General features: G+C 62.7%; 1 protein-coding gene across 1 annotated transcript; it reads left to right on the forward strand.

The window, feature by feature from the left end:
• Positions 1-49: 49 nt before the first annotated feature.
• Positions 50-11,547, forward strand: DHH (desert hedgehog signaling molecule). Its single transcript, XM_026659628.2, has 3 exons — positions 50-453; positions 8,578-8,839; positions 10,803-11,547. Exons 1-3 carry the CDS (start codon positions 148-150, stop codon positions 11,468-11,470), a joined length of 1,236 nt encoding a protein of 411 aa, XP_026515413.1. The 5' UTR covers positions 50-147; the 3' UTR covers positions 11,471-11,547.
• The last annotated feature ends 16 nt before the right edge of the window (positions 11,548-11,563 follow it).

The raw sequence follows: 11,563 nt of genomic DNA on the forward strand, positions 1-11,563 counted from the left end.
CTAGGGGCGGCGGTGCCAGGAGGGGTCCCCGGGCCCTAGCGGCGGCGCTGCCCGGAGAGGCCCCGGGCTGTCGGGGGTCCCTGGCTCCGGCCCGATGCGGGAGCCCGGAGCCGCGGGAGGGAGCTGAGCCGTCGGACAGCCCCCGCGATGCCCCGGCACGGCCCGCTGGCGCTCAGCCTGCTCTGCCTGGCCTGCTGCCTGCTGCCGGGCCGGGGCTGCGGGCCGGGCCGGGGCCCGCCGGGGCGCCGGCCACAGGCCCGGAGGCACCTGGTGCCGTTGCGCTACAAGCAGTTCGTGCCCAACGCGCCCGAGCAGACGCTGGCGGCGAGCGGGCGGGCCGAGGGCCGGCTGGGGCGCCGCGCCGAGCGGTTCCGGGACCTGGTGCCCAACTACAACCCCGACATCATCTTCAAGGACGAGGAGAACACGGGGGCCGACCGGCTCATGAGCCAGGTAAGGGGCGCCCGCCCCCGCGGGCCCCCGGCTGCTGCCCGGGCAAGGCCAGCGCCCTGGGGCCCCCTCCCCTGCGCCCCGTTACCCACTAACCCGGCCCCTGGCGGCTGGTGCGCGGAGCCCGGGTGCTTTGCAGGGCGAGTCCAGGGCCGGGGCCGTCCAGGTACAGGCGGGGAGCGAACTGGCAGCCTGGGGTCGCTCTCCGGGGGGCTGGCCGGCAGCGAGACCTTTGGAGCTGGATCCCGAGCGGCTGGGCCCTCCCGCCCCACCCGGCTGGGGGTCAGTTCCCAGGCCGTGCCCTGAGGCGGGGGGGGGACCGGCCCGGACCCGCCTGCAGCTTGTTCCCAGACCGCAGCGGGCCCCCGGCGATTTGCTGCCGCTTCGCTCGGGGGTTGGCTGAGATCTCCCGGGGCTGCCTGGAGCTGGTCTGGCGGCCCCCGACTCTGCACCCCCCCCACCCGCCCCCCCCCCCCCCCCCCCCCCTCTGCCCCCCCCCTCTGCACCCCCCCGACTCTGCATCCCCTCCCCAGGTGTCCCAGCCCCAACTCGGAGGCCTGGGACCCCCCAGAGCAGCAAGGAGCCCTGGAGGCTCCCGGGAGGGGTCCGGCTGTTGGGTGTGAAGGGGGCCCCTCCGGCCGCTCTCTGTGACAGGTGAGTAACAGCCGGTGGGATGGAATCGCTGCTCTGCCCTGCCACAGCCTCAGAAAGCACCTGGCGGGTCCAGTTCAGCGTTTCCACCTCCTCAGAGCCCAGCTCCTGCAGACTCCCCCATTTCACAGACAGGGACACTGAGGCCCGGCCGGCCTGGGCCCAGGTGATAGTGTGCTAGACACAGGCATGGTGGCTCCCAGCCCTGCGCCCTATGGCCCTGGCCTGGGATCTCCGCCTGGGGCCTGCTGCAGGGCTGAGCAAAGGGGGCAGACCCCTCCTCTATGCTGGGTGCAGAGATTCGATCCCAGCCCCCCCCCCCCCCCCCCCAGGGACCCACTGGAGCCAATGGGGCGGAACCGAAATGACAACAATTAACATGAAGTGGTTTGTGAGACCTTTTGGGGCGACTGACCCAGTGCTGGGGAGGGGGGGGGCGTGGTGAGATGGGGGGTGGATTAGAGCAGAGAAGCTGGGGTCTAGTTCTGGCTCTGGTCTGTGGAGGTGTGGGGGGGTAAACCTGAATCGCCTCACTCGAAGTCAGCCTGGATTTACACCGGAGAGGAGCTCAGGACCTGGGCCTTGGCGTCACCATCTGCCTCGGCCCCTGAGATGTTTGGCACCCTGGTCACTTTCTCTTCGGCAGCAGCGTCTGGGTTGCCAGCGGGCGGGGGGGAGGAGGTGTCCAGCAGGGGGTGACCAGGGCCCAGTGGAGACAGGGCCCAGGGAGCTTCCCCCCATGTAGCCAGGCTGGGTTGTGGCTGCCCCCCCTCCCCCCCGTCTTGGCAGCGCAGATAGGGCCGAAGTGGCAGCTCCTGGGGCGGGGAGGAGGAGAGAGCAGAGACCCCGCTGCAGAGCAGGCAGGGTGGGCAATGAGCGACAGGGATGTCTCATCCCATTTCATCTCCCTGCTGAGGGCTCCATGGCTTGGCAGGGGAGGCGAAGCGGTGCTGCGGCCCTGGCTCACAATAGAGCCGTTGTTGGCCCCTGCTAAGAGCTCAGGGTTACATGGGGAGATGCATTTTAACAACAGGGCCCAGGAAAACCTGCACCTGGCCCCCTTTCCACCCCCTCCCCCCGGACGTGTTCTCCAGGCTCTGAACCTCGGCCGACCCTGGGGACATTCACCGAGGGCTCTGGTTTGTTGCAAAGGTTACGAGGAGACGACTGGCCCCATGGCTTGGCCCCGGGAGACCTGGGGTCCGTCGCAGCTCTGCCACAGATTGTAGGAATACAAGCCAGTCATGCGGCTTCTCTGTGCCTCAATTTCTCCACTGCACAAATGGGGATAACGGCCCTGCCCTGCTGCCCAGGAGGTGCTGGGACAGTCGGGCAGCGGGGGGCAGATAAGTCCCTTGGATGGATGGAACAGGTCTGTTAGCTGGGGTGTGGCTGCCTGGGGGCTGAAGGCTCTAGGCTGAAACATGTACAAAGAGAGTTTCCGATCCCAGCACAGCTGACTGCGCTTTCGGCGTCTGAACAGTCCTGGGGCAGTGAGTTCCACGGGTGAAAGTAGTGCTAGCAACAAGTAGAAGTCATTGGGCCAGGACTGGCCAGCTGTTCCATCAGCCCCACTCACCGGGATTGACCCACATTGGCGCCATGGGGGCTTGGCGACAAGCAATGTCATACGGCGGAGGGGCTGCAGCTGTGCGGGAAGCCCCCGGGCACCCTGGCGGAGGAGGTGCAGGTCCATCTGGGGGCAGCCCTGGGGCCAGGCTGTGCCACGCCCCTTAGTTACGATAGTTGGTGTAACCGCCCCCTAGGGTGGCCAATGCCAGGTCCCGGCAGGTCCCGGCAGTGCCAGGGGACCGCTGGCTCCTGGGCCGTGCGAGCCGATGACATTTCAGCCTCTCGTGTGTCCGTGGGTGGGCACGCTGACTGCATCGCGGATTCATTTCCTCCTGCTGAGTCACCCGATGCCCGTCGCCTGGGCAAGGGGGGAGGCTGGCAGCCAGACTGGGTCTGGATGGCACAGGATGGTGGGCGTGCCGGCTCTGGGAGTAGAATGAGCCGGCTGTGCTGGAGGAGAGACAATGGGGCGTGGGGGCGCATGGAGAGCGCCGGGGTGGGTGTTTCCTGCCGCGGTGCTGGGGTGAGGAGGGGAGTCTGCTCGGCGAGGGGGCCACACTCCGGGGTGGGCCCTTCCCTCCAGGAATGAACCAGCACCCTGGAATATTCAAGCCGTAGCAACCTGGGAGTGGGAGGGTTGATGGGATGTGTCCGGTGCTGGTTGGAATGGGAGCCAGGACTCCTGGGTTCCATTTGCAGCACTGGGAGGGGAGTGGGGTCTAGTCGTTGTTGGAGAGTCATAGACACTAACATTGGAAAACCCCAAGTCCCTCTTCCTGGGCACGTCAGTCCGTTACAGCCGGTCCTTGCCTGACCAATTCAGCTCCATCCTTGGGGTTTGCACTGTGGGGATCCCCAGCGTATCAGCCACGGTGCCAGGTGCTTCAGAGGGAGTGAACGGAACAGGGAATTAGCGAGTGATCCACCCCCTGGGGGCCAGGCCCAGGCTGAGGGTCCCTCTCACGGTCGTCACTAACCTCACCCCCTGCTCAGCCCCTCTGCCAGGTCATTAATAACGGCTGGCTTCTATCCCTGCCTGCAGCCCGGACTCACTGGCTAGTTCCTGCCCTGCCCTGTGCCTCAGTTTCCCCAGCTCTGAAATGGGGATACCATGGTACCTATATCCCAGGGCTGCTCTGAGGCGTCAGGACTGTGCTTTGAGAGTCTTGGGTGACTTGGGTCACTGGGGTGCAAGCTGCGCTGGGCAGGGTCTGTGCAGTGCCCAGACTCCCCCCGCGGAGGGGTTTTGCTGCTGGGGTGTTGCTCCCCTGCCCCCCGCCCTGGCAGCACTTGCTGCTTCTCTTGGTTCCCCCGTCCCCGCCTCAGAGGTGCCTGAAAATGCCCCTATTCAGCTGCTCCGGGACCGTGCTCCTGGCAGCCTCTGGCCCTCGGAGCCATGCAGCTGGTGACCTGCGGCTGCCTCTGCAGGTCAGAGCTCCCAGGGCCACGCAGCTGGGCTTGGCCGGCTGCCATGGGGGGGTGCAGGGACTCAGAATGGAAAGCAAAGGTCATGGGGTCCCATACCCCCACTGGGGAAATGGGGGGCGGGGAGAGCTGGCAGGAGGGAAGTTCTGTGTCTCCCCAGCCTGGGAGGCTGGGGCAGCGAGGGGGATGCTCTTGGCTGCCCGTTATCCTGTTGCCATGGTGATGGAGGAGGCTGCCTCGGGCTCCCCTGGTCCTGGTCCAGGCGGCTTGGCTCTGTCTCCATTCTCTATCCATCCGCCCTGCTCCCTGGCTCTTCCCCCCTTCCCTTGTTCTCCCGCTCGATCGCTCTTTTCACTGCCTGTCCCTCTCTCTCCTTCCCATGCTCCCGGCTCCCCTGCCCGCCGCGCCAGTCTCGCCCTCCTGGTATGAGAATAATGTCAAGGCTAGAGGGAAGTGGTTACTTTTTTCTTTATTTGATTATTCATTTCGTGATAAACCTCCTCTCCCAGCCGGAGCTTCCCGGGAGGGAGCAACTGGTATGATTTCCCCTTGCTCCTGTCTTGCCTTCTTCTGGGCTGCTTCCCCCTGCAGCTGCCATGCTGTGGGCAGGGACCAGGAGGGCATCGTATTCTTGCTGGGGCAGGGCATTGGGGTATCTCGGGGGGATGGAAGGAACCCAGTTTTCAACAACCCCAAACTGCAGCCCAGAGGCCTGTGGGAGGACTTGAAAGACAGCTAGCCCCACTCCGCCGGCATGTGACAGATCACCCAGGCAGAGACCACTCGCCCAGGCTGCCCTCTGGGGCAGAACGCAGAAGCCGTTCCAGAGTCGCACAGCAAAAGGGATCGCTTGCCCAGCACTGAGATGCAGCCTCCTCTGGGGTGGAGTGTGGCAGCTGGTTAAGGGCCATGCGGCTGTTTAGGACGAATATTATCCAGCTGGAAGTGTGGTGGCAAGTGGTGCTGCTGAGTGGAATTAGCCACCTTGAAATTTGGCCTGACTTTTATGGGGTGTCTGGCCATTAGGGTTCAGGGCCTGGCAGTTCATCCATCCCTTGGCTGGTCTGGGTACCCCAGAGAGTGCCTCCCCCAGCCACTCTGTTCACCCCTATGGAAAGTGCATGCTATTGGGGGGATCCCCAGCCTAGGTGCGTGTGGGGAGGGTGAGTCTAGCTAAAAGGGCCCCCCCAAACTCCCAAGCACTCCTCCCCCCAGGGGATATTCTGCTCTTCCTCCGGCCTGACCCCCTGGTGGCCAGCACACCAACCACTCCTGTGCACTGCTCCAGCCCCCAGCCTTGCAGGGCCCCGATCCTGGTCAGTGGCTGCTGCAGTCCTGCAGAGGCGGGGGGACTAGCCGGGGAGTGGGGTCCTGTGGCTGCCCCTCCCAGGGTGCACTTTCCCCCTTGCTGACACCGGCCGGGGGGTGCAAGGCCGCTGAATGGGCCTTTTGTGGCAAAGCTGATGACTTTGCTGTTCTTTCCCTGTTGAACCGGAGGATTTGAAATTCTCGCCGAGTTAAGTAATTCTCGGGCTGGAAAACAGCTATTGTGCTGCGAGGCGCGAGAAGCGCCGCACATTCCTCCGCCGGCCCTTCCCTCCTCCCCTGCACGCCATCAATCTGACTTTGTTCCCTTTCTAGTTGGTTTAAATGCCACCCGCGCCCCCCATCTCTCCGTCTGCCCCTCTTTCGTTCCTTCCCCTCGCAGCTCCCCGCCCACCCTGCCTGCCCCCAAGGCCCCAGCTCGGCTCTCTGGCTTTTCCGAGGCCTGAGCCGGGCTGGGTTGCAGCCGCAGGTGGCTTGGTGCCGAAGGGGTCAGTGGAAGGAGCCCAGGAGGAGGGAGGGAAGAAGGAGGGAAAGTGGCTGCAGGAGAGAGTTACTGATGCTTGGGGGGCAGATTTGGGGGAGCGCTGGGGGTGAAGAGGAGAGGCAGAGACTGGGGTGAGGCCTGTGCGGGGTAGGAGACTTGGGATGTTTGCTGCCGCTCCAGCCTTTCCTTTGCCTCTCCTTGCTGAGCTTATCTCAGGCTCTGCCTTTTGTTGCCAGTTGTTGCATTTCCACATCGGGAGAGAATCGAGCGGGATTCGGATTTTAATGTGCTGTGTTGTTTTTTTTTAAATCTGCTGTGCAGCGTTGGTGTTATACAGAGCTGCTCCGCCTCACCCCAGAGGTGGCTGCAGTTCTGTGAGGGAGGAATGAATGGCATCATAAATAAATAACCTGGAAATTGTTTGAGGACAAAGTGCACGTGGGTCTGCAGCAGGATGGATGAATCTATGGGCATGTAGCACCTTTCAATCAAGAGATTCATTGCTTTGCAAAGCGGGGAAGCGTGGCTCTCCCCACGGCCCCCGAAAAGGGGAGTGACTGGCACGAGGTCACAGAGGGAGACAATTCCAGAGCGGGGGGCGGGGGACCCAGGAGTCCTGGTTCCTGCCCCCCTGCTCTAAAGGGAGGGGCCCAGCCTCAAACAAGTCTGATGCTCCTGAAACAGGGATTAGCCATTCCCTCTGGGCCTGACCCGAGTTAATGAATCACCCATTAAGGAGCTGGTCTGTGTGTTTCTGGGGGGAGCTGGTGAGCGCTGGTTTGGGCCGGGTGGGTCAGCCAGACCTAGGCGTGTCCCGTCCCCATGTGGCGCCATCCCAAGCACGGCTCTGCGGGGCTGTGTGGCGTCTGTGCCCGCCGGGGTCCCTGCCCAGGGCATTTGGCTGCCAGCTGCTGACGACAAGCCCGGCCCTGGAAAAAGGCCCCCACTTGGTCTCACGGGAGCGCTCAGAACCCCCACGGCGCTCTCCTCCGGGCCCTGGCCTCTCTCCGTTTCAACTTTCCTTCCGTACCGATGCCCGTGGCTGTGGGAGGGAGCCGGGCTCTGCTGAGGGGGCGCAGTCGAGGGGCCGGGGGGGGGTAGAGCAGGGGGAGGGGAAGGAGCCGGTTCTGGGCGCTGCCCAGACACGTCCGGCGAGTGCAGCCGGGTGTGGCTGGGGGGGGCGGGTGTCACACCTGGGGGGGCACCGGGTTCAGCCGGCAAAGGGACAGTGGAAGCACCAGGAAAGCGCAGGGAAAATCGCACCTCAAGCCTTGTGCCGCAGACTCAGTTCCCGAGCTTGTGAATTGGGGGGGGGGGGGTCACCACAGCCCCCTGCATTTTGTGCCCCGCTCGGGGAGCCAGCCTGACTCAGTGGGTAGGGCACTGCCCGGGTGCTTCGATCCCTGGCAGAGCTGCTGCCCTGTGGCAAAGTCCCGTCCCCTCTGTGGGTGATTCCCTGCCCACCTGCGTCTGCCTGGTCCGTGGGCCTCAGCTGTGCTGCAGGGACAGGGGCCCTTGGCCCAGGCTGGCTCCAGACGACCCTTGTCTGCCGAGCCGGGGGAAAGCTGCCGGCTGCCCTGGCCTCGGGCGGCTCTCCGGGCGCTGAGTGCTGGAGACGAGGCCTTAGCCGGTGAGCCGCTGTGGGTGGCGGCGTCCGGCCTGGCAGTGCCCCCGAATCTGCTGAAATGCCCCTGAAAACCTGGGCTGGCTGCCCCAGCGCCCGGTGGCACTGGCTGACTGTCCATGGCGCACGCGTGCCAGTCTAGAGCGGGAATTAGGCTTATGAACCAGCAAAGCTGTGGGACTATGGGGGTGCTGCTGCCTTTGCCCTCCCCTGTCTCCCCCGCTCGCTGTCCCTGTCGGTGACAATGGCCAGCTGCTTGGAATTAAAAATCGTCCGGAGGCCTGGCCTCTGCCCCTGCAACTGCATCTCCATCGTCCTTCCTCTGGGTGCCCCCCAGCACCCCAGGTGGCAGCTGAGGCAGGGCAGGGCTGTCCAAATCTCTTAGCCCATCCCTGGACCGTTCCTCCTCTGATGCCAGGGTCCCCGTTCCTCGCAGCCCCCCAGCCAGCTGTGCATTCTCCTCCTGTAATGCCAGCTCCCTTCTGTCTGCCCCACTGCCTCCCCCGCGCCTCCGGAGCAGCAAAGGTTAACGTATGAGGAGAGATTAATAAGACTGGGACTTTTCAGCTTGGAAAAGAGACGACTCAGGGGGGATATGATAGAGGTCTATACAATCATGACTGGTGTGGAGAAAGTCAATAAGGAAGTGTTATGTACTCCTTCTCATAACACAAGAACTAGGGGTCACCAAATGAAATTAAAAGGGAGCAGGTTTAAAACAAACAAAAGAAAGTATTTCTTCACACAACACACAGTCAACCTGTGGAACTCCTTGCCAGAGGATGTTGCGAAGGCCAAGACTATAACAGGGTTCAAAAAAGGACTAGATAAGTACATGGAGAATAGGTCCATCAGTGGCTACTAGCCAGGCTGGGCAGGGATGGGAATGGGTGACAGGGGATGGATCACTTGATGATTCCCTGTTCTGTTCATTCCCTCTGGGGCCCCTGGCCTTGGCCGCTGTTGGCAGACAGGACACTGGGCTAGATGGACCTTTGGTCTGACCCAGGCTGGCCGTTCTCATGTACATGCTCTCCCTTGCCAGCGCTGCAAGGACTGTGTGAACGCGCTGGCCATTGCCGTGATGAACATGTGGCCCGGCGTGAAGCTGCGGGTGACGGAAGGCTGGGACGAAGATGGGCATCACCTGCCCGACTCGCTGCACTATGAGGGGCGGGCGCTGGACATTACCACGTCTGACCGGGACAGGGAGAAGTACGGCATGCTGGCGCGCCTGGCCGTGGAGGCCGGCTTCGACTGGGTCTACTACGAGTCCAAGGCCCACATCCACGTGTCGGTGAAAGCAGGTAACGGGAAGCAGGGTGATACCGTGGGGGACAGGGATCCTGGCTCTGGATGGCATGGACCCATGGCCTAGGGTGTTCCTTGACTTCTTCAGGTTGGCAACTCCTTGTTTGAATTCAGAAGTTTGCTTCCGTTCACGTGTCAGAGTAAAAAATGTGTCGCTGCTGCTCAGTTGTGCGATTGCTCGGTGGGTGTGTTCTGAGCGGGGGGCAGTGCCGGAGTGTGTGTGGGGAGGGGGAGAGGGCAGATTTTCTTTGCCTTCATCTGAAATAAATTTTTCAGCACCTCACGACCCCCTCAACTGCCTTTTATGCCCCCGCCCAACACCTCCAGTGGTCAGAGCACTAGCTGGGACTGTGGACTCCTGGGTTCTAGTCCCATCTCTGCCAATGACCCTGCTTTGTGACCTTGGGGGAGTCTCTTCCCAGCTCCATGCCTCAGCTTCCCCTCCCACCCGCTGTCTACACGGACTGTCGGCTCTTGGGGCAAGCCCTGCCTCTCACGCTAGAGTTGTGCAGCACCTGCAGCGGGGCCCTGATTTGGGGGGTGCTTCTAGGCACTGCAGTAACAGAAGCAGCAAAATTCCTTCCTCGTCCCATTAGCGTTAAGGATTTCACAAAAATCTAACATGAAGGGAATCGTTCTTAGGATTGTTGTAAAGAAATTCACCGCAGAGAGGGGTCTTAGTTAGTAATTATTATAGTAATACTAACTGCTAATTACTAACTAAATAATTAGTAATACTCACCAAGAATATTTTTTAAAAAATCCCATCTTTCCTCCCACCCCCCCTTCCAGCAGCCCCCGAAGCCTCCGGGGGTGCACTGGTGCCCAAGCCAAACTGAGAAGAAAAAATAAGTGAACTTGGCCAGGCTAGTGCTTGTCCCCGAGCCAGCGCGGGGTGAGACTAAGACAGAGCACGACAGCGCTGGAAAGTCCTCCAGACTCGAATCCTCGGTTTGAGAGTGAATGATTTCCTGCGTGTGAGTGACGTGAGGAGAGAGACCGTGTGCCGTTGTAAACACCTGCTTTGTCTCTTGAGAGCCAGTTTGTGTTTGTGTCATTTCAAAGCCCCGATCAACCCTCCTCTCTTTGTCAGAGCTGTAGTACCTTTCCACACTCCCTGTCCAGTTCACTTGTGCTCCCTGCAGGCAGCAGACAAAATACGGCAGAGCCTACATAAACAGGGGCTGTGGTTTGGGGCCTGATTCTCCAGTGCTCTGCACCTTGCATTGTTGGCTCTGCTGATGCAAAGTGAAACAGCCGGAGATCACATGGGCGTGTTGTGCCTGGTGTGGCCAACACCCCCAAGGGGCAGCACAGTCAGGCCCCTCGGTTTTAACCTCCCGTGACAGAGCTGCTGGCGGAGTGTTGATACATCTCGAGGTTTCCCCACCAGGCAGCCGCACTTTAAGGCAGGATCCCCGTTGAAGTCCCTGTTAAACGGGGCGTTCCCAAGCACCAAGCCCTGTTGGTTTGTTTCTGGATTGAGCCCGTCAGGGGCGAGCACTTCCCCTCCCTAGAAGCATGACCAAGCCAGACGACAGAACGAAGAGGGTCCAGACGCGGGAGGTGCCCACGGCTCCCGCTGCCTTCACTGGAGGCTGAGAGCGCGCGGCGCTTCTCTGGAGCTGCTCCACCCCTGGCGTGAGCAGGCATCGCAAGCCGGGTCTGTCTGGGCTGGGTACTGGTCTCTCTGCTCCAGTGCGAACCCCAGCAATGATGTCCTGTGCTGTGAGCCAGGCCTTGTGCTGGATTAAACTGCCCCTGTGCAAGCCCTGTTTACACCTGGTGCACCAGCCCTGCTCCGGGGAGGGCTTGCACCATGGGAGCGAGGCAGGTGCAAATATCCCCCACGCGGACAGGCCGCGGGCAAGATGCTGCCTGCCCGCTCCGTGCCTCCATCGGGGTGTTTTCTGGCCCACGCGTGCTGCAGTGCTGACGGGACCCTCTGTCTTCCCGCAGATAACTCCCTGGCCAGCCGGGCCGGCGGCTGCTTCCCGGGCCACGCCACGGTGACGCTGCGGAGCGGCCAGCGGAAGGGGCTGTGGGAGCTGCGCCGTGGTGACTGGGTGCTGGCCGTGGACCGGAGCGGCCAGGTGGTCCCCACCGAGGTGCTGCTTTTCCTGGACCGCGACCTGCGCCGGCGTGTGTCCTTCGTGGCCATCGAGACGGAGAGCCCCGCCCACCGGCTGCTGCTCACGCCCTCCCATCTGGTGTTCGCTGCCCCGGCCCCGGCCAACGGCACCGCCAGCTTCGTGCCCGTCTTCGCCCGGCGGGTGCGGGCGGGCGACTCGGTGCTGGCCCACCACGCTGGCGGACACGGGCTGCAGCCAGTCCGGGTGCTGCGGGTGTCGCGGGAGGAGGGCGTGGGGGTGTTCGCCCCACTGACATCACATGGGACCCTCCTGGTCAACGGGGTGCTAGCCTCCTGCTACGCCGTCCTGGAGAGCCACCACTGGGCCCACCGCGCCTTTGCCCCCCTCCGGCTCTTCCACGGCCTCCTCTCACTGCTGCCCCCCAGCGGCGAGGCCAGGAACTGCAGTGCGCCGGAGACGGGCATGCACTGGTACTCGCGGCTGCTCTACCAGCTGGCGTGGGGGCTGCTGGGCCAGGACTCCCTCCACGCCTAGCGACCGCGTTACAATCAGTGACGCAGACAAAGTTCATGTAACAAACTGGAAGCAGGAGGCGCTGGACCGAGAGCGGTTTCCAAGCTTTATTCC

The sequence above is a fragment of the Terrapene carolina genome, unplaced genomic scaffold (genome assembly GCF_002925995.2).
Source record: "Terrapene carolina triunguis isolate 2854851 unplaced genomic scaffold, T_m_triunguis-2.0 Scaffold641, whole genome shotgun sequence".
In the NCBI taxonomy this organism is placed as follows: domain Eukaryota; kingdom Metazoa; phylum Chordata; order Testudines; family Emydidae; genus Terrapene; species Terrapene triunguis.

Coding starts and splice junctions, on each gene's coding strand:
- DHH (XM_026659628.2), top strand. CDS start 148: ATGCCCCGGCACGGCCCGCTGGCGCTCAGCCTGCTCTGCCTGGCCTGC. Junction 454..8,577: donor CCGACCGGCTCATGAGCCAG/GTAAGGGGCGCC, acceptor CTCCCTTGCCAG/CGCTGCAAGGACTGTGTGAA. Junction 8,840..10,802: donor CCACGTGTCGGTGAAAGCAG/GTAACGGGAAGC, acceptor GTCTTCCCGCAG/ATAACTCCCTGGCCAGCCGG.